General features: G+C 38.2%; 1 protein-coding gene across 1 annotated transcript; it reads right to left on the bottom strand.

The window, feature by feature from the left end:
• Positions 1 to 940: 940 nt before the first annotated feature.
• On the bottom strand, positions 941 to 26881 carry LOC148079880 (transmembrane protein 47-like). The gene is made up of 3 exons (XM_087791571.1): positions 26617 to 26881; positions 10090 to 10230; positions 941 to 5774 (listed from the first exon to the last, which is right to left on the bottom strand). Exons 1-3 carry the CDS (start codon positions 26843 to 26845, stop codon positions 5596 to 5598), a joined length of 549 nt encoding a protein of 182 aa, XP_087647697.1. The 5' UTR covers positions 26846 to 26881; the 3' UTR covers positions 941 to 5595.
• Between the last annotated feature and the right edge of the window lie 714 nt (positions 26882 to 27595).

The following is a 27595-nucleotide window of genomic DNA, read 5'->3' as shown; positions in this document are numbered from 1 at the left end:
CCATGCGCCTATTGAGTGACGTAAATGTTTTATTGAGAAACAGCAAACAAGCCAACACTCACAGAGACACGAAAGACTTTCTGCTCAGTGCTTTAATGTGCCATTCAAAGAGATAAATGCGGATCACTGACATCTCTACAGCGGCATCTAAAACATGCCAAACACACTCGCTCTGAGGTAAAGCTGCCACCCTCGCTCAGACACGCTCTCACACAAACGTCTCTAGTCCCTACACACATCATTAGACAGTGATGTGTCTCTCTCGTCTACAGGGAGATGACGCAGAAAACACAGCAGTTTCAATTTGTCTCTACTTTTAATCAAGTTCATCAACAACCGAACGAATCCTACTGACTACTACGAGTCAGACCTGGGCTGAAACACGCGACCTGCCGGGAGGGAATCAAACAAACCGAGCGCTCCGTACAAGTGGGTCTGAACTGCACGATCAAAGTTTGTAGGTCAGTTTTGATACTGGTGCCAGAGTATTTTTTTTTTTTTTTTTCAAAATCAGAGGCTGATGAAAGCGGCGGCATTGATTTACGTCTCCAATTAGGGAACCAAAACAAACATGGACGTCATCTGTTGGTCCCAGCAGACTCTCGGAGAAATTAGCGGAAAAACTCGCTAGCACTAATGGTGCATGATTCATGTTTTGTACAGAATATTACTGGTGTGTTTAACAGGAGTTTTCTTTTCAATAAGTAGTAGTTTATAGCTGCCCCCAGTGTCGTAAAGGTAGAACTGCGGTGTGTAAATGTCCCTTCCTGACGTTTCCGTTTTAATTTCATTGAAGTTTTTTGAGATAGATAGATAGATAGATAGATAGATAGATAGATAGATAGATAGATAGATAGATAGATAGATAGATAGATAGATAGATAGATAGATAGATAGATAGATAGATAGATAGATAGATAGATAGATAGATAGATAGATAGATAGATAGATAGATAGATAGATAGATAGATAGATAGATAGATAGATAGATAGATAGATAGATAGATAGATAGATAGAAATAATGTTGATTTAATGCCAGTAATTTAAGTTTGATTAAGAGCTAAAGCGTCTGGTTGTGTCTGACACATACTTTCACAGTTCAAACGAGTGAATTTGATGGAGAGGAAGGACGTCCTCCACGCTGGTTCGTCTGAAGATTCACTCCAGAATTCTGTCATATTTGACTTGCAGGCGTCCTCGCTTTTGAAGTATTGCCTGTCAGCATGATGATTTAAGGGCTGAGTGAACTCTGCCCGGCCACTTTAGAGGAGAGAAGCGAGGGCCGACATCCCGTGTGAGTCCTCAGAGAGGTAAACCCGCAGCGGACACAAACTTTTTAAGACCAAGCTTTGCTTGAAGAACTCTCTAGAAACAACTCACTCAATGCTCAATTCTGATGCCTTTAATCGGCATTTTCACATGTCTTGTAAGAGGAGCTTTCTAGGTAACATGATGAGGAGTCTTAACTCACTCACAGATGCTGTTTTATGGAATATAAAGGTGATGAAGGTGACATTTTTGACCTAAACAATTAAGTCTTTCCTAAGTTTAGATTAACACTTAGCAAGCTTTTATACACTGTATAATGTCTCATCTTCCTTTGTTCTTGGTCTTTTTTTTCTATCAATCTTGAATTGAGAGGTCTGAAAAGCTGTGAGTTATTTTTGTGATTTCCATTTAATAGCACTTTTTATTCTACTGCTAATGGAATCCAAGGCAGGAAATGAATGAATGAACTTGACCCCAACAGCTGCTTCTCTTCTTCAAGTAAATGTGTGGCATTGGTCGACTGCTGTGCTTTAAAGTGGTTTAAAAGCTTTTTCTGTCGTTGGATTAAAGAATTAAACAGACCTTTCTTCCCCTGTCTGCCATGGTATGTTGTTTATTTCTACCCCTTCAAATGCTTCTTCTTATACCTTTCAATTTGAAGGACAAAAATCGTGTTAGAGGACAGACTTATTAACTTATTTTAATAATCAAATTGAGATTTAAGTCAGAGAGGAGCCACAGGGGTGTTCAGGACTCATCTTTTTGTTATGTTGCCAGCAACCATTTATAATTTTGACTTAAAAAAAACAACCTGGCGCACGTATAAAGGCTGTCATCACGAACAAAGCTGCGTATTTTAGCCCAGGTCTGCTACAGTGCTAAAGTGCCAAAGGCTTCTCTACCCCAACAAAGCACAGGGAGCAAAAACATCCTGACTAAGCAGTTATAGACCTTTAAATACAGGAAAGCTTCTAGTGGTGCGGATGATTTCTACCTCAAGTGCCCCTCCACAGGTACTGTTCCTGGATCCAACTGAAAAATGTGGAGCGGTTGTGGCACTTGACATACTGGACATATTAGTGACAGTGTAACATCCTTTGTTAAGAGAGGGTCACATTTCAAAAAACACCCACCGACCCTGCGTCTGTTATCGTTAAATAGCAGATAACACTGATAAAACAAAAAGATGAAGATATGTTTACCCTTATACTTTTCTACATACCAATATCCAGTTGAAACACTCAACAGGATATGTTGTTTTAGACCAGGGTTCTTAAACTCAATCGTAAAAGGGGCAAAAACAATCTTTTACAGCCAAGTTTGTGGGCCTAGTAAAATGAATATATACAGGAGGTACGAGTTTGATTTTGGCATTTTCGTGCTTGGAAGATCAGTCTATCCTAATAATCTTTCTCGACATGTTTTATTGTTGAAAATTCTCTTCGAAACGGTTGACCAGGATAATATACGTCCATTAGCTTTCTATTCAAAATTGGCACCTTCATAGGTCAAAAAAACGTTTAGGTTTTAAAAGGACTTGACGCGTCATATTGACTTTGACACACAGGTATGTCAGACAGTATGTTCACTAGTGTTCGTGGATCCTTTATAAAGGACGTTAAATGACATAAATATAAATAAATAAATACATGTATGAATACATAACTAAATGTATAATCAAATAAATAAATGTTTGGATAAACACACAAGAATAAATAAATTACTTCTGTTTTATTTATTTATACATTTTGACTTTTATTTATTATTTTGTTATTTATATATTTTGTTATATCAACATGTATTTGTTAATATATTGATATACTATATATATCTGCTTCAGACTGATGTGCCACTGACCCACTAAATTTGCATAGTACCAATAAAATAAAGGACAAAATGCATAAATACATAAATAAATAAATGTTGCAATAACGAAATACATAAATAATTAGTAACTAATTGAGTAAAGTTATTTATTTTGACATTTATTTAACAACATGTAGTTATGTATCTATAATTATGTCATTTATTGCCCTCATAATATACAAATGATCAATAATATGCAGCACGGACCAAAAGTTAAGGACCAACTTTTACTTTATCAAACAAGAAAATAGGTTTCAGAAGTTTTGCGTGGATATAGTAATGAATGATGATAATACCACCGGAATTGAATCTTTTAATAAATAAATAAATAAAAAGTGCAATTTAATCCAAATATTAGTTATGATTAGAAAAATGTTTTTTACAAAAAAACAGATCTGATCGGATTATATCCAAATTACTTTGAATTTAAAGGTGTGGTCTCTGGCTAATGGAAAAGACTGCAGACTTAAAATGCCTTCCTTTTGGCATCTCTTCTTCACTCCTCATCCATGACTGCCCGTGTACCCGCGTTGAATCTTAAAAATGTCATTTTTCCAGCTAATTTAATTTCTCATTCATGGGCAAATACGGACGAGCTGATATTAAACCAGAAAAACAGCTCTGTTTTGTCAGCAGAGAAGTTCTCATTTACTTTAGCAGTGCCGATATGAAGACAGTCTCAGACTGATTACGGGAAGAAACAAACCAGCTTTTGGTCCCTGAAGCACTTTGACACATGCATGAGTTTAAAATAAACTAAAAAAAAAACTGGCCATGATCAACACCAAGCTTGCACGCTGACATTAGCTGTGGAGCAGACTTGTAGACGGCAGGTTGTGAAACGTGACCTGGGTGGCGTTTATAAAAAGGTCTGATGCTTCAATGGAAATGTTTACATGCTGAGTTATACACCCATCTGTTACACTGGGAGGCTTTTATCTCACTATTAACTTCCTGTGGGCGCTCATTTATTATGATTTCAAATGCATGGCTCCTCATCTGTGCTCGTATTTCAACAAACTGCCTTCATGCTTGAGAGAATACCGTGTTTACTCGATAACAAAGAGATTTCTCCAGAAGTTTTGAACAGGGAGAATATTTTTGTTAGAAAGAAGTAAGAACATAGCATAACTACAAATCTGGGAGGATTATGGCATTAAATCAATGGTTCTTAAATTGCCTTTGCTTTGTTAACTCTGATGAAAAAGTATACAAAACTATATTTTGAACTGATTGATATTAAAATACATAATGTAGTTTCTTATTGGATACAACAATAAAATGTTTTTTTCTAAACTACTGCACTGGAGTTTTTTGCTGACATAACTGCCATTCAAAATTCACTGTTAGTGTCCATAAATTCTGCTAATAGGTCAAATTAAAAATATATATATGTGTTATAAAAGACAAAATATGATGTTTTTAATGAGAGTCTCATAAGATAAAAGTGTGGCATTTCTTTATATTTGAAATTATAAATAATAAATCACCTTTTTACTAACTACAGCTAAGATAACGTCTGTCAGTTCAAGGTTAAAATCACATTTTGGCTTTTTTGTTTTTGGGCAGGAGTTTCAGCCAAGTATATTTCTTTTGTCAAAATCCAGTATAAACCAGATCGAAAATTCTAATTATCAATCATTATATTAGCACAAAATATGGTTCAGGAAGCTAATAAGCAGAAGGAAACGTTAAATTAGGCTTTCAATCTTAGCCCACACGAAGCTATTTCATCAGTGTAAACACTCGCTTGGACATTCTTAAAAAAAATGTATTTCAGTGTAGTCGACGGTTATTACTAAATCTAGACGAAAGAGCAACTTGTGAATTTCAATAAAGGCGTCCATTTTCCGTCCAGACACACAGGCAGCAGGGAGGACGGCCTTCGCTCAGCGGGGAAAGTCGGCTCGATAAGGGATCAAAATTTCCCAGACCCTTTCACAGACGAGCGAAATCTTCTCCCACACGTCAGACCATGGCTAATCAATCGTGACAGCCGCATGTTCATACCCCGTGGGTTGCTGTGGTAACAGACGCACAGGTCGATGGCAGAATATTGAGCTTCTTCAATTTGTTTCCTGCTCTTATTGCCTGGGGAGAACTTTGTCTCGCCCAAAAAAAAAAACGGTCTTTCTTGAAGAGCAGAAACAAATCTTCCGACTGAGCGAAGGGATGAGAGAGGATGGAGCGGAATACTGGATCTGGGGATGCTGTGGTTTTGGGTCCAGGGAATGATTGAGACATAGACGTGCAGAAGTAGACTAGGTTTGGCATCAGGTCCAGCAGGAGGTTGGAAGAGGGAGCGAGGGAGGGCCGTCTTCTGTCTGCGGGAGAGTCTGATCTCCCACTGCACCAGCAGGACTCTTTCTAACATCAATCTAGCAGGTCTCTGTGGGACAAAGTTTGTGTCGTCCTCTTTTTTCACTACCTAAGTGCTGAAGCTCCGTCCCGCCGGGAAGCTAATAGTACTCCTCGTAGTTCTTGGGGTTGAGGCAGTAGAGGATGCCTCCCCCGAAGGAAAAGATGGTGCCGCCCCAGCCCAGGCCGTAGCCCCAGTTGAACTCGTGGTAGATTTTCAGGTTAATGCTCTCGATGAACTTGACGGGGTAGAGGACCAAACTGCACGCCTGGAGGACGACTGCGGAAAAAAAACACACGATCAATCAGAATTAGGGAAAATTTAATTGAAGAAATAATTATATTTATATATTTATGCAGCACATTTCAGTGTCAAAATGTGCTTTACAAACATGAGTCGTTATAAAATACGCAGTACATTTTAAACAGCATACTACCGGTAGTAACAATTTGCTAAACACAAGATAATTTCTATTAGGTGGTAAATAGCATTTCAGAGTAAAACACAAACAGTAAAAACACATGAATAAATCTACGTATGAGTTAAAAGGCAACATCACAAAAGAGCCAGTCTATAAATGTAGGTTTTTAAAATAGGTTTTCAGTAAGACAGTCTCAGTTTTATCTTAAAAAATGGGTTATTAAAGTGATCCTTTTACTTATCATTCAGTGCTTAAATATTGGTTTTTAATGTTGTTTTAGATGAGAAACAAAGAGGTTGTCGTCTTGGTTTACGGTGGAGAAAGAGAGGGATCTCAACAATAGCAAGAGAGTCACTGAGTGATACCATGAAATTTAATAGAGGTGTTTAAGAGCAGCAGCATCTCACGGCGGGCTCGACACCTTTGACAGAAATATAAACTAATGAATTGAGAAAATCTGACAGCGAAAACCCTTTTCTGTCAAGAGAGTGCTGAGGCTGAACAATTTAAGTCAATCACCTTCTTCTTGCATTTTTGTCTGTTTCCTTCGACTCTTGTATTATGTTGCTTTAATACAAGTATCTTTAATATAAGTAACAAATGTATTCACACTACACAGCCCCAGAAGCCATGGGTGTGTCCCAAATCGCGCACTTTTTTGAGTGCGTCCCGATGAGCAGTGTGCGAAAATGTAGTGCGCAATGAGCACTCAATTGGTGCACTCAACTGGCCAGAAAATTTAGTGCAAATCGATGGACACTTATCACCCTTAATAACCGCCATCTTAGTGATGTAGGTGAAGCTAAACGGAAGCTACATCACTGACGACTCGTCTTCGGAGTGGATACCGGCGTAAATGTGTTCAGAAAACACAAATTTTACCACATAACAACAAAACAACAGTAATAACAAAATAAAACACAACTTAATAATTTGTTTAAATTGGTGAAAAGTGTCTTCGATAGGGTTCAAATGGCTGGTTGCAAAGTAGCAGAAGAAGAAGCTGTCGAGGCATTTTCAAGTGTATATTTTTTATTACTTGTATTAATGTTGTATAACTATTATTAATATACAAATTAACTGTCTCAGCCAGTCAAGTCGGCATTTCCCCGAGATCGCGTGACAAAATCGGGGACTCTGGACATTCAAAATGGACGTTCTCTTCTCATCCACGATGTATTACATCTGTTTTTGTAAATTTACTAGACGGACATTACTTTTATCACAAATTTCCTGGCTGACGCAGATAACCCTATTGAAACACAAATTGTTATCAAATATATTGTTGGTTATTGTTACAGAAATGTTGTTTTTAAAAAAAAAAGGTGCATCAATAATCCATCACAGATGTTTTAATGAGACCCCAGTCAGGATACAGATTATTTGTTATATACATCTAATCAGCAATAATGATTCGAAGAGTCTTAATGAACGTTTTAAAACCCCTGGGATGTCATTATGCAGCCTAGATGATATGATGGAGCCATTTTGAACAAGAGGAAGGTCTACGTTCTGGGATTACTTGAATCTCTCATGGTTTTACCGAGTAAGAAAACAAACATCAAACGTCCCTGTGTGTGCAGAGATGACATACAAATATCTTTGTGTGAGGAAAAAAAAGCGTTTGTGATCTTCTATTCAATAAGAGCCCGCCCACAACATTCTGCCTCCATGCCTGGCTTTGAAGAAAATGTTCTGTGGTTGAGCAGACGCCGCACAGCAGCCAGTGGATTATTACTGGCTTGTTTGTCTCAAAAAACATTTCAGATCAAATTGCTCGTCAAGTCAAACTGTTTTATACGCGGTATATCTCTCGGCTCACGGGGATCAGAACCGAAGCATCAACTTTGATGTCCGGGGTTTCTTTGGGGCGTTCGCCTGAAGAATGATTCTATACTATTTAAATCCTTTCAACTGCATGGTTGAGTGTTTGTGTTCACTGAACTTCTCAATTAACTCTGTTTAGTTTGACGCTGGGTTGCAGAGTTATTCATGCAGATCTCCAAATGCTCCTTTGTCCCCGTTTCTGCGTGACGTGGGCCTATGATCCCCAAAAAACTAAATGATCACTCGTTAGGCAGGAACACCTTGAACTTGGAAACTTGTTTACACGCTTTTAATGTGATGGTGTAAACAAATCCTACATCCTAGACCAGGGCCCTCGAACTCAGTCACACGAGGGGACAAAATCCTAAACACAGTCTTAGACATGATGATAAAGTGAACGTTTACTGAATTGTCTATAGGGGGCACGGTTTATAGTCTGATTGTGATATAAAGTTTTAGTCCTGATTGCTAAATACAGCATAATTATCTGTTTGTTAGGAAACATGCTGCCTCTTAGCAAAAAATATATACAACTCAAGCACAAAAACCCAACTTGTTTCTATTTAAAAATGTTTTGTGGAGTTCAATTACATTAATAATCTGCCTTCTATACCTTAAACAATATGGTAAATGGCTCTTACTTATACAGCGCTTTTCTATGCTTATTCAGCGCTTTACACTACTTCATGCATTCACACACACACACACACACACACACTAATGGGAGTAGGCTGCGACGCCATCAGGAGCAATCAGGGTAAAGTATCTTGCTCAGGAACACAACGCCACAATCTCGTCCGGAAGTGGGATTTAACCCACTACCTCTCAGACCATGAGTCAACCACTCTACCATCTGAGCTATGATGCACTATGTCAACATTAATCCTCTGTATTGAATGACATTTTACGTCCTGCTCGGACAAGTTTGGAATGTCCTGATGTCCTGAATTTGTCTCAAATCGCATACTTCTACCTAGTGTACGTACTAACTAGTACGCAAATTCTCTACAGATTGTATGTCTCAAATCAAACACTGCGGGAAATACTACTATTACTACTATTTAACGATGATTTGCAACCAGCCTAGTCCTGACAGTAAGGTTGTGAGAAGATATGAATACACTTAAACTTTTTTTTTTAATATTTCTATTTAATGGCATTGTTTTGTCATAGTTCTTTTATGGTTTGTATTGCAATGAAGTGTGTATAAAGTAAAAATGTTCTATTTTTTAATTTAGAATCAACATGCAAATATTTGTTGATTTTTGAGTCCCAATGAAACTTCCGGCCACTAGATGGCAGCAGTCATGACGTCCTCGGCAGCGACAACCTGGCAGTCACCGAGGACGAGAGGATACAGTCTACTTTGTCAGCAGCTTTTAAAGCTAAAATGTGCACATATTTTGGTTTTGTAAAAAAATATTAAAACAACTTCTTTAAGAGTCATGTGGTCTGTAATTTCTGACTCAGGCAAAACTACAAATATATCCTTATTCCAACAGTATAGCAATATATCTTCTCGTTGAATTTATATCGGTATTTGTATCATATTGTCAGATTATTGCCAATCCATACTCCTAATCTTGAGAGGGAATTCTAAAGATGGATAGAGCAGCGTCTGTAGTCATCAGTTTGTCCTGAACTTTGTCATGAACTTTGGGTGGTGACTGAAAGAGCAAGATACCGAATACAATCAGCCAAACAAGTTTTCCTGACAGAATCTTTAAAGATAAGAAGCAGCTTCTCCTGGTGGAGAGAAGCCAGGAGGTGGTTCTGGTAATTCACAACTAGGAGGAGAACATGGGGGCAGACCCTTGAGATGTTAGAGATTATGTCTCCCGGTCGAACTTGAAATTCTGTTTATCTTGTTATTTAGGTTGACCCCCCTCCTTGCATTATCTAGAGACCTCCAGAGCTTCTGGCTGCAAGTTTAACTGACCCTGCACATTTGAGGCTATTTGTGTCGGTCACACCCTGGCATCTGACTCATCGTCCACTAATGAAGCTCGCATCTGAAAATGGAAAATGATTTGAGTTATTTAGGGTCAAGCCTCACATTGACCACAAGCATCTACTTGAGGAACGAAGACTCTCAGACTAGTCTGAGACAGAAGCAGTAGAAAATACATAAACTATAAAGTGATACTGACCACAGCCTTAAGTCAGTACATAATAGCAATAAAAGCAATACTGTGTTTGTGCTTGTATTGACTTGGGAAAAGAAGACGTGTTTATAAAGATTTAAAAATTCCAATTTTCAATGTGACACCCTTGTAATTACCGTGAGTAAAATGTGTAATTAACTTTTCATAAAGGGGTGTGATTAAAATGCTTGAGTGTGCTAACCTGCGGCGAAGAGCATGAAAGCGACGGGAGCGTAGAACCGCCTTCTCGTGCCGATACACACGGCAACCAGAGCCACCAGGAATGACATCAGCACCAGAGCTCCGCCCCCTAACAACAAGGCCAGCGTAGCAACCTGCCAGTCTGTGGAGGAAAAAAAAAGCGATGAAAGTGACTTTCATCGGCAGCAACAAGTCACGGCATAATGATATTAGAGGAAGAGGGCGGTTGTCGTCAATGAAGGGTACTTTTTGCTAAAAGAACAGAGGAGCTAAAAATAAAAGAGCCTGAGGGGGACCCGGGTGCCAAGATGGAGTCACAAAGGAGAGCTCGTCTTCTGTGAATAAAGTCAACAATAAGAAAGGAATGTAAGAAAAAAAGTGCTGGAGTGAGGACTTTTTTGAAGAATCACACAGGGAGAGATGGTGGGAAAGATGGAAAAGAAAAGCAAGTTAGAAACAAAAAGGTACATTTTAAACAACAAACTACTTTTTAAGATTTATTTTTTGAATTAAATGATGATTTGAAAATTATAGTTTGAGTTTGTTTTGCGCACACCCACTTGGAGAAATGCCTACAATTCAACTATTAAGTTAAATAAAATTAATCTGGCGAAGAAGGAAGTAAAGATGCTTGTTAGTCTGGAAACAGTGAATGGTGGTAAAATGGGGACGGTACTGACTCCCTGCAAAACAACTCCAACTTTTCTGTTAGTCTGGTTATTACTAGTTTATCTAACTGTGTTACTGCCGTGTTACATGTATCTTTATTAGGTTTTTTTATTCATATTTAAACTTACAGTCCAGAAATTCAAGCTTAGCATTAAATACCAATTGCTCCTCATTAATTGTTTGCTAAATAATAAGTGATATCTTGTCTTTGAGAAACAAATAGAGGGAAAGTTAGTTTTTCAAAAGTACACAACTTAAAATGCGACAAGCGCGGAATGGCTGAGTCCATGGATACAACTTGTGCTTCAATAAGTAGGTTCTAGCTTGGAGAAGAATAGAAACAGGAAACAGAATTATACTTGTTTTTTTAATCATCCATATTAACTTGGAAATGGAGGTGTAGAACGAACTGAATCATTTGGGAGGGAGAAAACCGACGACGAAAGAGGAGAAAGTAAATTACAAGTAATGAGACAAAAGGAACGATCTAATCAGACGAGATGATTGGGGAATAAATATATAATGAAGATGAAGTGTTCCCGCTCACCGGTGAGAACAAAGTTAAGAAGAAGTGCCACAGAATTGCCATTAGAATGAAAAACTACTACTAAAGGTCACGGGGGTTTGAGAATAATAAAAGACGTTGTCACGAATGGAAAAAAAAAAAAATGGGTGCAGGTTCAAGTAAGACAGGTGGCGTTGGGAGGCGGCGGCATAATGTTACAAGGACAGAGAGGGCAGCATGAAAAGAAATGCCAAAAGAAGGAGAGACGGAGGAGACAGAGGGGGAGAGGAGGGAGAGTGTTAAGGAGCGAGGGACAGAACGGCGCAGAGTGAAAGTAATGAAGAGAGAGAGCACTTAGTTTCCCTGAGCTAACAAAAAGCTTCGGCTAAAAAAGCTTTTGGGTGCAGTTGTGTATATGGGGGGCACCATATGCATACACACTAAAATAACCCACACACAACACACAATGTATATTCTTTTAATGAAATAACTTAATGCAAATGTTCCTGAACTCAGGTCTAGGCCAAGGAATAAGAACGAGAAACTATTTTAAAAGATGAAAATAAGTGTTGGACTCTTGACCCACCAGTTCTTGTTTTTTATGCCACTGCAGGAAAACTTTTTAATACCGTGTTTTACATAAACACAACGGTGTCAAACAGTTATAGGCTAAAGTCAACAAAGTTGTTATGGTATGGATCTGTACGCAGCTCAGTTAGCAATTGTGTTATTAGATATGGGTAGCATGCGACTGTATTCTGCGCTAGCTGAATGTAGCATACTGCTCAATACATGTTACTAGCCATTAGCCGCGGCTAGAAGCATTTAGCTTGATAACTTGACTCTACGGATTATCTTCTATTCAAGATGCAGATTAAGAAAATAAAGTAGTCAACCTGCAGCTAGACCTACGAAAGGACACCCAAGTCTACCAATGCAAATTTATATAATAACAAACACCAAACTAATACACTAAAATAGTGTATAGTATATAGTATATTTTCCTCTTTCCATCTTTTTTCTTTTGTTGTTTTCATAATAATTATGATTGAATTGATAAATGATTATGAGTTCTGTTATTTATGTTGATTATAAAATGTTTTTTATACATTTTAAATTATTATTCTTTACACCATCTGCAGTTTAAAAAAGAAATGGTATTGAGTATCTTTTTGGATATGGACATAAAGTTTGCAAGTTTAGAATTGTTACCATGCACCCTAACACGTGTTACTTATTCAAATTTCAAACATTTTCCATTTGAAACCATATACTAATGAAATTATAACAAATATTAAGACAAATTTGACCGTATTGTTGATGGCATCTTTGCGGAAATTGAAGTTTAATTTTGTGTTTTCTTTCATGTATGCCTATTGGTTATTATTGTAGAATCAATAATGAGATAAGTGAGTAATACATACATGTCATTTATCATCCATAATAATATATATTGGGTTATTTCAGAAGTGTGTAACAAACTGAAGATAGCCCTCGGAGTAGCTTGTAGTTTTTTAAAAAAAAGTTGGTGAGACCTGGGCTAAAGTCATGAAAATGTCAATATCGCATGTTGGAAAAGTTCTTTTGGTCTGAGGTCACTTCCTTTTGAGGGAACCTTATCCAGATCTGGGTCAGATGTGAGGAAACAGGAAGAATCTCTTGAATAGATGGCTTCCTTCTTCATAAATAGCTCATGACTACATGTCCCTTCTTTCTCTTGAAAGCTCTCTGCCAGAAGTAGCATGTTAAGAAAAGTAATTTGAGAAAAAAACAAAACACTTCAATCACGAATCGTATCTTCCACTGTAGCAACCCTGAATAGATCGTACTCAGTGTTTCCCAACGACATTTTGGAGAATATGGGGGGTGAAGGACAGGGTTGGGCGGGGGGGTCAAGTCATACATTCTGCAGGCTTCAACGTACTTCATGTCATGCTTTATTTACTTTACAAACCGTTAAAACGTCGTAGTTAATAGAGCTTCAATCAATAACACACCAAATAAAGTTTATTTTTATACATTTTATAAATGTGACCATGATTTTTATACTTCATTCAAACAAACATTTATTTTGGTGCCCTCAAGTCTCCCAAGGACATTCTCAAAAACATTTTGACAGTTCAGATTACTGAAAATTCTGCAGTCAGCACCTGAGCCCTGGTACTAAAGGCCAGTTCAATTATCTGGAGTGAAAAAATGTCCAGAATTTTTTTTTCTCAGAATAAAAAATCTTCTTCTCTCCTTAATGTCTTCTACTATATTAATGTAGCAGAGTAGAGTGTATTTTCAATGTTATTCATTCAATAATTCAGAGTGTATTCTGAGTGGAAAGAACTATTAAACTGATGGATGCGGAAATACTTAGTAGAAACATTAGCTATAAAAAAAAATTGAAAAACATCGGCAAATAGGGCTGTTTATGAATGTATTTTCCCATCTTATGTTTTGCTTCAAGCAGACGTTTCCTTAATTAAAACAGCGGTCATTTCCAACACTTCTATCCTGGTTTCTGAGTCTTAACCTAGAAGTGCAATGTATTCAATGTTATTTATCATATAATTAAATGAAAGAAATGACCTTCAAAATAAAATAAAAAATGCAACTCACGCAATTGACAGTGATATTTTTTTTAAATAATTCAAATAATTCATAATAACCTATGAATAAAAAAGTTTTATAATGTTTGACTGTTTCTGCTTTTGGCTCATCTGACGTTCCACCAGTGACACTAATTCCAGATAAAACGCGAAAGCTGTGTTTTGAATCACGTGTGTATTTTCTGATGAAAAGAACTTGAGGGATGGAGAGAACAGATAAGAAACGATGAAAGATTTAAAAGCAGGATGGGAAATTGAGGTGAAAGATGAAAGGTGGATGGTGGGAGGTGGAGGAGATATGTTGAGATGAGAGGAGGACGGCTACAAGGCAGAATGCCAATAGATGGATAACGATGTCTGAAACATATTTAAGATGAAAATGAAGAAATATTGTGAAAGCTGCTACAAAAAAAGAAAGCGTGTAGCTCAGAATGCGTTAGCATCAGAGGAAGATGAGGATGAGGAGGAACAGAACTCTTAGCAGGCTCAGGTGGTTCATCTTTCATTCATTATTAACTTCCCTTACAGCAGATCTTTCACACTCAACCAGCTACAGCCACTCAGATTGGTAATAGTGTATTTGTTCTTCATTATTGTGGTGGACAAATACACACATTATTTATTTGGATGTGCTGACAGCAGCTGCTGCAAAGCCTCGAGCAAAAAGCTTTTCCAAAACAGCTTACATTCTCCAAGACTGTGTCGACGCAGAAAAAGAATAGCTGACTTAAATATACCTATCTTTTAAAAGATGGCTCTGAAATAATATTGGACTCCTATGGAATGTTACAGTATAGGTGTTTTGGCAGAATGTATTTATTTATCAGATAGTGTATAAGCCCCGCCCATATAAGATGCTTCATTTAGCTTTCCCAAACCCCCCCACCCCCAACTCTGCTTTGATTGGTCTGGAGTGAAGGGTTAAACTAGCTGATCAGTTAACCATTGTGTTATCTCTGGGTCAAGGTGACCCGAATGCCCGAGAAAAAAATGTGTTTGTAGTATCCCTTGTGTTGTCTCTGGGTCAAGGTAAACGACCTTCATCACCACGTATATATTTCTGGAAGCCAGCGAGGACGTTCACCTTTACCCAAAAACAACGCAATCCATGTGTAGACTTAAGTGTATCTTAAATAGATCTTGGACGTCTATTGTATCATCAGTATGTGTCTATTCGTACAAAACTCTCTTTTCATTGAAATATCTACATTAGAAAATGTGTCCCTCTGAAAACATTACTGGAGATGAAATCTTGTTTACCATAACCACACCCACTGTGATTGATCAAGCATCAAGGTTTGTCACCGCCCATCATCAATCCCTCTCATGACATCCACGTCCCTGACATGATGTTGGAACTATGCTTGAATATTTAAATAATGAGTTTAACATTTTCTTATTAGATCATTCCGTTAAATTTTAAACCCTTAATAATCTTAAATTCAAAATGGCCTTTTGTGTTGAACTAGCTATTTTCAAACAGGCATCGCACAGAAATATGTTGACTGATTCATTCATTTTCGATGAACAAATTCAGAAACGTTGCAGTAGGAATGTATAAGCCTGTTCTCATTCCCAAAATACCACAATTTACTTTAATAATAATAATAATTATATTGATAACTAACCATTTCCGATTCTTGATTGGTAGATTTTTATTTGATAGTAGTAGAAATATACAGTTTTACATAGTTGCTTACTTGCTTTATTTCTCTTTTACTGAGTAACAACTCAAAACACTCTCTGACTACTATTGTTAGATTAGATTAGATTAGACTTTATTGATCCCACATCTGGGAAATTTCACACGTGGAGCAGAACAAAAACATTTAACAGGGACAAAAGATAAAACACCAAAGAAAACAGACATGAGAGAAGATCGAAAGCAAGAACAACATCAACCACACACATCACTGAAACACCGACCAACAACCCCATAATGAAAGAATTATTGCACAGGAATGGACTATTCCCGGAATTGTTGTAACCTGAGAGCTGATTGTTACAGGTCGAAACACATCTTTAATTTTATTTTTATTTTCAATAATATGCAAAGGACACGTCCAGGGTGTTGCAACTTCATATTTGTTTAAAGTTAACGTAATTTTTGTATTATTTAAAAGAAAATCTCCAGCAAAACCAGTTAAAATGTTACGGTTGTAAACACATATTTTCCATTTGAATGCTTCAAGGCAAGAACAGATACTTCAAACATTACTTTTACTTTTTATACCTATATAAGCAAGATAAGGCAAGTGAAGCAAGTATTGGACTTTAATTGATGAAAATAATTGATCAAGAGCAATTTAAAATTATGAAAATAAAATAATTTAGTGACTAAGTTATAAATGCCGTGCCTGGCAAAAACAAAAATGAATGACAAATATTTGTGTCATATACTGTTGATCCTGCAGTTCTTGTGAGAAGAAATGTATTTTACATATGGGTATCTTTGATAACTAGTGTGAAGTTACAGACTTGGGCTATACACATGCTTTGCTGCAGTGTTGCATCACTGTCTCCGACAAAGGGTCATTGTGATTTATTGCAAAGGGAACTCTCTCTTCGTACAATTAATAACATGCACAATCCCATCTATTAAATTTGCCATGTGACTGACAAGCATCTCGGCCATGATCTGAAATCTTCTCCAACACACAAATCATCACGCAAGGGCAGTCAACCAGGCAGCTGAAGATACTGTGCTCGCCTTCCAATTTATGTCCACTCCTGGGTGTAGAATTTCATAATTTAAGAGCCCCTGACTAATCGAGCATCCATATTTAAAAAGACGATGTGCATCTGCTCCTCCTGACTGTCCATAGAAATAATGGCACTAACGTGCCGAAGAAGAGAAAGTCAAAAGAAAAAAGGTGATGTCACAGAAGCAGACAGACACGCAGAATGCATTCCCCTTTTGTCAGTTAGAATTTGTCAAACACTTTCGACATCTTCACTCTCCTGCGATAGTCCTTCAAGCACTGCTGGAATACAAAGGAGATCTCCCCACTCTTAAATCTCTCTTCCCACTCGTCACTAAAATCACAAATGTTCCCTTTTTCCTCAAAATTGCATCGACTCTCAAAGAAAATTGGTTTAGATTTTTTAGACTTTTCATTTCTTTTGTCCTCCTAGACAGCAGCTGTCGACACAATTTCCCATTACACACTTCTACACTGTCTAATTTCTATCTGCATAAATATTCAGGCTCCCTCGGTCCACTCATTCTCAGTCCACCGTTGGTTCACAGTTTGATGAAAGATTCCCCAGCCCTCTCCAGGCGACAGCGGTGTTCCCCAGAGCTCTGAACTTGGACCACTCATCACACGATTAACACTGATACACAGATGATGCCCCACTCAAACTCTCCTTCAAACCCAAATTCACACTTCTACACTAATCTCTCTCTAATATTTATCCATGTGAATACCATAGAACATTGAAACACCACAGTGTACATTTAAAATTTAGCAGCTTTTCTCTCAGTGACACACATAAAGCGGAAAAAAATAGATATAATTTATAAATAAAGCATGTGATGTTAAAAGGTGATAGTAGTCATTTTGAATGGGTATCTCTCACTCCGTTGCTTTGTAACGGACTTTTGTGCTTTTGTAGCGATGCTTTCATCAAAGAAAATGATGACATGATATCAAGTAAGCTCTATCATCCAAAGAAAACATGGTAAAACGCAGCGTAAAAGCTACAATTAAGTTTATTGTTCTACGGCATCTAGAGGCTGCTGGTCAAGAGAATGCCAAAGGTGCCACCCCACAACACGCAACGTTATTTTGAAGACATTAAATAATAAATAAATTATATTGTGACCACTGGCTGATATAGTTCCAGTTCAAAAACAAAAGAGAAAGGCAATTTAAAATGAATGTGTTAGTGGTCATTATGAATGTGTATCTGTCATTGTTGATGCCTGTAGTAGTGATGCTTTTTATCAAAGAAGGTTAAGGCAAAATATTTTCATCGAAACATAATCATTCGACTACTATATATTCGGTGAAACATTTCAGGGGAACCTGTTGGATAGATCTAGTTCCCCTAGAGCACTGCACCACCACTTCACTTCACCACATTCATTTTGGATTATAGAAAAAACGATTCAAGAACATATAAATAAAATAATGAAATGATATGCTGAACTATATTTCTCTATATATTTTTAGTAGAGCAAGATATTTCCAGTATATATAATTAGTGAAGAGTTTTGTTCATCTGTGGCTTGAAGGATCTTATTACTTACTTACTTACAAAACATAATGCAGAAGGTTCTCCTTTTAGCAGAGTCATTAGCATTTGTTGGCAGATGCTAAACGTAACCTTTTCCTCTTAAATCCTAAAACCTACTTTTTTACACATCCTAGTGATGTCTTAATGTAACTTAATTCTTGTTCGTAAATAGATGAATTAGCCAACAGATGTTTAGTACGATCAAATTACATAGAGCACATTTGGAAATGTATTTCAAATTTAAAGTGTACCGAGAATATCTTTGTATGCCCTGAACAGACATTTGCATTTTTGTTATTTGTAGCTCTGCTTATAAATGCGATTACGCATTTGCCCTCCAAATAATCAACCACCTCTTTCTGTTCTGTTGCTAACGTGACTGTTGGCCATGTGACAGGATTACTACTCTGCTGTCACACTTTTCACAGACTAGAAAGAGACTCTAGACGACACGCTCATAAGTTGCCGCAGTACTTTGGCCTACTTTAAACTTGTGGATAATGCTCACATTATGTCGAGGACTTAAAGGCAAAAGCTGCGTTTAAAGCTGTTAAAACTGTTTTACAAAGAGCAGCATTTTGGTGGTAAAACTAAATCCTAGACTTTATTGAGGCATTTCAAAGTTTCTTAGAAGAGACTTTTGTTTTTTCGCTTTTATCCATTTAGCCTTAACTTATATGTATTAGTTCATCTTTCTTGAACTTTCCTATAATAGATCACCAATTTCTGTGCTAGTGAAAAATTATTTCGCTACCAGTCAATAATAAATAACAATTTGATATTAGTAATTTGCATCTTATTCTGAATATTCAAAAATCTCAATATGACGAAAATACTTGAGACCTGAACCAGCAGACTTATCGTTAAACGTTGGAGACAATTGATTAACTATTAACTCTTGCTCACAGTGTAATTAAGGTTTTAGACTAGTATTATCCGTCTGTACTGAACATTATAAAGCAAAAGATTACATTTGTCGCCTATCGACATAACATTGTAGAATTTGACCTTAATCAACTGGTTAAAAAACCTGTTTTAAGATTTATAAGAGAGAAGAACAGTTCTAAATATGTCTGACCCCTTTTCATACATTTTCATGTAGTTTCACTGGACAGAATATGTACTTCATACTTAATTTATGTTATTTTCTTTATTTATTATTTAATGAAACAACATCAAACTTAAAGGCACTATCCATAGTTTTTAAACTAGTGTTTCTGGCTCCCCCTTGTGTTCACAGTGTAACATGACCATGATTGTTTGTTTGCCTGTTAGTCACATGATACACTCGAGCTGTGTCTCAAATCGCATACTTGCGTACTCAAAGTTGGTATTTTTAGTGCTTGAAGTGTATCTCAATTCTTAGTATGCGAAATGTAGTGCGTCATACACACTAAATTTGCGTACTCAAACGCCCACAAAAGTGAGTATGGTTCGATGGACACTATCTACCCTAAAGGGCTGCCTTCTTAGTGACGTTGACGTTATAAACAGAAGTTACATCAAATGTATATATATATATGCATATATATGCATATACTTACAGGTGCATTTCGTTTCATTTTTCGTATCTCATATTTTTTCTTTATTTCTTCTTCAAAACTTGCAAAACGTGTTGCCAGCAGGTGTCGGTGATCGTGTTCCTACAGCTGGTTGCAACCATCATTAGATAGTAGTAGAAGAAGAAGCTGTCGCGTCATTTCCGGTTAGTGAGTAGCGGCAGTGTTTGATTTGAGACAAACTATCTGTTGAGAATTTGCCCACTAGTTAGAACATACACTATCCTGATATCCTGCATACTAATTTCTAGTATACTAAGAGAAGTACGCGATTTGGGAAACAGCAACTGAGTTACTGAGGAAAACAAGAGTGGCACGTTTGCAGATCATCAACAGTTGTTCAGTCTGATCACAACCGATACAAATATGTAGACATAACTATTGCACCATAAAAAATATCACCTTAAACCGAGCTAAAAAAAAAGAAAACCTGAATCCAGTGATTTATAACTAATTTAAACTTTCCTGAAGACGCTCTTTCAGCAGAATTCCTCTGATGAATGTTTCCACCCAGGAATCTGAATAATTCGTGTTTGTGCAAGCGCATGTGTGTATTCTGCAGGTTGTTGCCTATTCCCCCGCCTGTCTGTCTGCCTCAGAACTGAATGCCACACCATTTCCCATACCTCATTCAGACACTACAAATAGAACCAACCGTCTCCAGGGGCTCGGCTCACTCTGAGTGGAGATGAGAAGGGAAAGGTAGGAAAGAGAGATGGAAGAGGGTGAACAGAGGAGGCACGTTCCAAAATACACACTCAGATTATTGGAAGTAAAGGAGAACAAATGAAGGAAAGTGAAGCAAGGAAAGAAAAAGTAATCAAGGATTTCAAATGGATTAAAAAAAGGCAATTCATTTAACCTTACAGATGGATAGACCATCAGAGTTCGGCGGCCGCCGGATCGATAAGATGAAGGGTGAGAGAAGAAGGCTGGAGAATGATTGGAAAAGAGTCAGGCTGGACAAAATAATCAGAAAAAACCCCAGCGTTACTTTTGAAAGACTAGCCATCAAACCATTACATTAGCACAAAACACAGTGCGTACGCAGAGACACAAAACTTGGCAGTGCAACAGTGAGCAGCTTAAATATCCTCAAGGTCAGTTGAATGACACCGACACTGGACCAATCACGTCCCTCCTCTTCGCCGTTCATTAGCCATAATTAGACGTCACATGCTCGTCAATACGAGCCCCGGATGACCAAGTGTTGAGCTCGAAATCAGAGACAAAGGAAAGAAAAAAGTGACAGAGGCGGGAGAGATGAAGGAGAGCGACGATAGAAAGGATGGATGGAGGGATGAGAGGACGGTGGTTAGCGTTGGCATTGGAAGAAGATGAAGAAGAAGGAGGATGACAAAGAAGGTCATTTAAGCAGGCTGTGAGACGGATCATGTCTTTCTTCTAATACAACCTAAATAAGGACCTAATTAAATGTCTTCATAATTGTGTTATCTAAAGTGACATCCTGACGTTTTCATCTGCTCATTCAGGCAAGTTAATGTGCTTCACTAATATCTGTGTGTTGGATAATTACCGTGTCTCCTGTGTTGTCAAAACGACGAGACGATACTAAAGTGCTCTCGGTTCCATCTTGTTCGCTATGGTGATGGTTAGACTGACAGTGGAAGTGAAGAGTATCCATGATGACATGATGTTTGCTGATGTGTTTTTTCACACAAAAATAACTAAAAGAAAAAAACAAATACATTTAAAGTAGATTATTCTTTTCCTCCTACCATTTTTATACCTCAATCTAACTCAGTTATTTTTTCATTATTTTAAACTCCCCAAAAAACATATGAAATGTGCAGTTGTTTTTGCTTTTGTTTTGGTTAAGCAATGTATCTGATTGAAATAAATAATTTTGAAAATGTCTTGTCCTTCATCCCACAGACAGTGACTGAACCGTTACATAAAAAAGAACATAAAGACGAAATATAATTGGCCGTGTTTCCCAGATTCCATCGTTCTTATGGATTAAAGAGCGTTTGGCTAAGAAGGAGCACTGAGATGCTGTTTCCCAGACGCATTCTTAACTGCATTCCTAGAAGAACCTTAAGTTCAAGTCAAAGAAGCTTTGTAAGAAGCTCTTAGTGGGAGCTGTCCACTGCAGTGGTGCTGAAACTGAACCAGTAAAGAGTAGGTTAGCTCAATCCTAAATTTCCTTCGTAGTGACAGATCTTCTTAAGTTAATAGCACTTCCTGTCTACTGTCTAAACTGGAAGTGTTCGCGATATTCACCTGGAGTACTTCCTGTCTGTATCGCTTGTTTTTTATTTTACTATTGCTACAAATGAGCTTAAAGTATAGACGAGCAGTATGGAGGGATTTGAAGTTTTGAAGTCTTTATTTTTGGATGGAGAAAACTGAGCAATCAATCACTAAATTAAAATGTTCAAACATTTTTGCCTAGACAAAGAAACAGATTACTGTGAAAATAATCCCAACCCTTAGTCGACATGAGAGTGGAAAATGAGTGAAGATTGATTTTTGGGTGAGCTATCTCTTGAAGAGCTTCTTAACCAATCTGGAAAAGTAGCTATTAATAGTTTAAAATGAGAGAACTGCTTGGCAGTTGGTCAGGTGTACCTTGAGTAGATCCACACAAACAGGATAAACTTACTAACCTCACCAGGTTTTGTCGTAACAAGCATTAACGAACTCGAGAGATGCTGCATTTACTGCAAGCTTTTTGTAATTGTTTGGTTTTTGCTGCCTCTTTCCCAGTGTCTGCGTCATACTGCAAATAAGAGCCAACGTTTCATGTAGGGGGGCCTGAATTACAGGAAATCTGTCACAGTGCCCATTAGCAGGACATTGATGAGCTGACCCAGCTCTCGTACGGTCTGCGAGGCAGTATCAGTGACAGGCAATGAAAGTGAGTGGTCTTTCCCTCGCCGCGTCTTAATCCTTTCTGTATTATTACTAAAAGAAAAATCTCACAATGAACGGAAACAATGAAGAGACCTGATTTAATTCAGCTGCAACGAGACAAAGAAGTGCAAATGAGCGGGGGGGGGTGATTTATTCTCTAAGATCAGTGTGTGCGAGAGAGTATGTGTGCGAGAGTAAAGTAAAGTGTGTGTATTGGCAGAGCACACACACGCCTCAACATACGAGAGCGAGGTCTCATTAGCGAGCGCTGGTGTGGACTCTGGACTCCTGTGACAAACAGAAGGTGAAGAAAGCCAAGTCACAAAGTTGGAAGTGTGCGTCTGCAGTGGGTCCGAAGGGGTGGAGGTGTGGAGATGCAACAACAGAGAAATCAGAGTGTGACATGAAATATTCAGTCGGGCTTCAGAAGAGACTGTCCAGAAATAGGTCAGCTCAATGTGGCTGCCTCTCGTCGCCACAAACACACACACACCGACACACACCCGACACCGCTCTTCCGTCTCCACTCGACACAGCAGCTGCTGCGATACACACAATCATGGCTTCATCCCAGCAGCGATGAAGAGTGGCGGACTATTACGTCGGACAGGTACAAACAAAGAGAAACAAAGAGTTGGATGGCGAAAAGACCCTCTGAGATGACTGTTTTTTTAATCTCCCCCGTGTGTCATCACGGTGCCAGTTACACCTCAGAGCCACACAGGTAGTAAATACCGCCAGATCAATTAAAAGAACCCATGAACTCCCTCTCCCATGACACTAACCCGCCATGGAAATAATGGATCCCCCCCCCCTCCTAAACAACAAGCCCTCTCCTGGGCACCCTCAACAAGGCCGGCATCCATCCCAGTTAGGAGGACGAGAGCACAAAAACGAGACAGCAATTTGTCTCCCTCTTTCCTCCTCTTATGTGGACAAATTCATTCATTAGACGGTCAGTGAAACGCCCAGGAGCGCCGGAGCAAGGAAGGAAAAAGGAAGGAAGTCTCCGGGCAGCATCGATGATCTCGATGGTGATGAGGATGGGACTCTTGAGTCGAGGAGCGTTCGCTCTACTCGACTAATAACAAATCAATCGTCAATAACGAACTAACGCGTCCGTGTTGAGATGTCATGTTTAACGCCGCGAGATTCACTCCAGTCTACGACGGCCTCTGCACCATGAATTAAACGGCTCCATTAATGCTCCGCGACGACTAATGAAGCATTTTTTTCAAACCGATGCACACCTTTTTTTTTTTCATCTTCACTTTTGAAAGGTTGGAACGCTACAATACAAACCAATAAAGGAATCATGTTTTTATTTACTAACACGCTCTCAACCAATTAAAAAAACAACTTGATGACTGATTCAGTGGAAGCAATATTGCAGAGTGTCACGAAATTGTTGATTGATTTCTGCAAATACACAAACCTCGCTTACATTTACTTTATATAAAGATTTATAACCAGTTACATTAATGTAACTCTTTATTCTCTCACTCTACTTCCATCCACAGATCCTCCTCTGCAGGAAAGTCATCATTCCCTGATACCTCCACTGGTCTTTCATCCCCCTCTCCCTTGTGTTACTACGACTAGAAGTATAACAACCAATGTATAAATGTACTAGTCATCACACCCACACATGATCCTTTAATACAACATACTAATAAAGCAGTGACGTGCAGTGAGGTTCATGGTCGGCACTGACTCCTTTAGTGTCATATAAACCCAAGGGAAGAGAAGCTTATCCAATTGGCTACTGGTATTTTCATGTCTCATCAGCATTCTTCAAACAAATATATGATTTAATTAATAATTTCTTGGGGAATTTACCGTAAAGTTTAGCGGGAACTCTCCAGATTGAAGTTTGGCTCAAGAGTGAAGAATCCCGAGCGACGGCTTTATACATGTGGTGCTGTAGTGACAGATTGACCCGCCTTTTTTTGCTTCTCATTGGTTAATATTGCGTCAAGCCTTTCATGATTGGCTGGTCCATCACGCAAAACCAGAACAATGTTTATTATGCTGAAAATTATGATTGCGCATTAAGATGTGAGGCTCTGCCACAAAAAAAAAAAGCAAAACTACCTTATACTTCAAGGAACAAAACATGTATTTTCATGTTACAGTTTGAACAAATATTATAAACGATGTATAGAATGATACATACACAATTCAAGAACTAGAACTACAAAGTGAACTATTGAATCTGGAGCCTGATTTTTTCATTCTGCAAAATTGCAGGTTGTTTAATTTTTATTCTGCAATCTTGAAAGTGGATCTACAAATTTCAGACTATAGACATAGGTATTTCGAACACTGCAGTTTAATTAATATACATGACTATTATAAAAACATGTATTTTTTTTGTAGAAAACAGACAAAGATTTCACGGCTACTTCAAGAAGTTGAAAAGGCTGAAGTTGTTTATAATGATATGAAACTTACTCTGAACACAATGCTAAGTATTTCCCGCCACTGATTACTTATCTGGACCACACGTTTCAAACCTCAAGATATGCATTTGTGGCCTGAAAGAGCTTTAACTTCAGATTTTATACTGAAAATGTTCATCAAAAACTAGATCACAAACTATGCCCGTACCAGCGAGTTCTAGAGAGAAAGATCCAGACAGAGATAATTTAGGAACCAAAGCTGGATTATCAGTGTCTACATGGGTCACATCTGTGAGCTACTCATTCCAAAACACACCAAATATTTTTTTACTTGATGCTCTTCAAATGTGATTCCTTTAGTTTTTATATTTGTTACATTATTATCTTCAATATTTACTATTTTTAAGACTTATTTTATTTCCTATTGTCATATTAACTAAATTTGTATCTGTAAAACTCAAGCCCAGGGGCCACATCCTTCCTGAAAGGATTCCTGAAAGAACTCTAAATGCCCTTACACCAAAAAATGTCACCGGAAATTAACTTAACTACTACGAATATTAATAACATGACTCGTAATAAGGTGCCGTTAAAAATATAAGATTGAAACAATGTAAGTTTGTTCCTTGCAGAGTAAAAAGGGTGTGTCGTGGTGGAAGACTTTTTGTCACTTCATTTATATGTAATATTTTTAAACCTTGGACAGAATCCATGTTCTATTAATTTGAGTTTTGTTTTTTTTCAAAGTTTAAATTTCCGGTCCCACACATCAATTAAAGGTAAACTAATGTAAAAACCTAACTCTCCTGACTCACATGTTTCAAATGTTGAAGTCTTCCTCTCCAAGATGCAGTAAGTCCCTCATTATCATGAAACGTCTGCTCTTGTTTTTTTAAGTTATTACTTTATAAAGTTCTCTCCCCCATCTAAAATCTCAGCGAACGAAAGGCTACAAGAGTGAAGTCCATCATGACGGAAGAATGGTTTTCACTCCTCCTCCAGCTGTAACCACACCCTGCTTTGTTTGTACCATTGGAGGTGAAGACTTCCAGGATTGATGACATGCAGTGACAAACCGCAATGCTAGACCCATCACAGGAGAGTGGGTGGGGTTAGGGTAAACGAAATTTAATCTTCCGAAAAACGTGCGCTCTACTTCATATTGGTGCTCCGCCCTCTAACCAATAGCGAAGCTGTTAGAGGGCTTCGCACCAATCCGTAGAACCTGAGATTATGATAGATAACTCAGGGGTTCAACTTCATATTGGCGCTCCGCCCTCTAACAGCTTCGCTATTGGTTAGAGGGCTTCGCACCAATTCGTAGAACCTGAGATTATGATAGATAACTCAGGGGTTTTCAGCTTAAGGCATTTTTTGAATATTAATATAAAATATTACAATGAAAAAAAATAGAAAATGGTATAAAATTCTGAACATGATATGTAGGTGAGAGAGGTTCAAGTCAATTAAGTAAAGCAATATTAGTATTTTGCTTAGGCACATATAACGTGCCTTGTACTAACTCTTTAAATTGACTTTTATTTAAGGTTTAAAAAACAAGGAGAACAATGTACATTACTTTGAAGGATAAACTTGTCCATCTCTATGAAGTTCAAGTCCAGAAGATGACATGAGAAAGTTATTTTAAATCAGAATAATAATGGAGTGGAGAGTCACCTGAGCCCAGGGTGCTGCTGCACTGCCAGTCGTCGGTGCTCGTGGGCTTCCAGCAGGACTCCCACAGAGACAGGTAGTACTGGTCGTCGGCGGTCACCCACGCCGGACTCATGACTGCGCCCACGTCCAGGCACAGCGCCAGGAACACGCACACCAGACCCACCAGCTTCAGCGGCGTCAGCGGGGAGCTGCGCGTGGACTCCTCCGTCTCGGTGACCGCGGAGGACATGGTGCTCGAGTCCCGGGGTCCGCGTGCGTGTATCCCGGGTCGCAGAAGTGATCAGACTCCGTAGAAGCTCCGCAGCCGGAGCAGCGGAGAGCACCGGTGACGTCAGAGCTCGCAGGATCAGCAGGTACCAGCGAGTCCTCGAGAGAGAGAGAGGGGGGTGTGACTGCAGCAGGGCCGTCCACAGGATAGAAGGGGCCCGAGGCTGACAAAGGAATCCGCTTCAACATGGGTCACATCTGTGAGTCACGCGTTTCTAGCCAACTTTTTTTCACAATATATTTCTTAAAATGTACATGTAAGTTCCGTTTATTGTGATCTTGACGTTTTAATTGCATACTTGGGAGGGGTCGGTTCATGGGAAGAACTGTAGCTATATGTGAAAACATAAATATAGACGTGAATATTAAAATGGATTCTAGTATAACTTAACTATTTTCTAATTTCTTGGATTTATACTACAGACAATTAAAACACCACATGTTTCAAGAAGAGTATATTTATAATTCAATATAAATAAATATAATTCAATGCAAAAATAATTAGGGGTGTCCAATAAGACAACAATAAAAACCAAACAATGAATGTGAGTTAAAAGTACATCACTTTTCAAAAGGTAAATGGATGAATAGTCACTTGTATACTGTATGATTGGTTATATTTTCTGTTTCAGGAAGAAGCTCTGGGCCCTCAGCAACTCCGCTTGCAAATCCTAAACACCATAAAAGCTTATAAACAGCATGTGTTTTTGAT

The sequence above is a fragment of the Callionymus lyra genome, chromosome 5 (genome assembly GCF_982586985.1).
Source record: "Callionymus lyra chromosome 5, fCalLyr1.hap1.1, whole genome shotgun sequence".
NCBI classification, from domain to species: domain Eukaryota; kingdom Metazoa; phylum Chordata; class Actinopteri; order Syngnathiformes; family Callionymidae; genus Callionymus; species Callionymus lyra.
Note: the sequence above shows the minus strand (reverse complement) of the source record. Positions and strands in the feature narration are given on the sequence as shown.

Bases quoted from the DNA above. Each gene is read 5' to 3' on its own strand.
- LOC148079880 (XM_087791571.1), bottom strand. From the start codon at position 26,845: ATGTCCTCCGCGGTCACCGAGACGGAGGAGTCCACGCGCAGCTCCCCG. The intron at 10,231-26,616 runs GTGACTCTCCAC...TTTCCTCCACAG, and splicing joins CAGCAGCACCCTGGGCTCAG to ACTGGCAGGTTGCTACGCTG. The intron at 5,775-10,089 runs GTTAGCACACTC...TTTTTTCCGCAG, and splicing joins TTTCATGCTCTTCGCCGCAG to TCGTCCTCCAGGCGTGCAGT.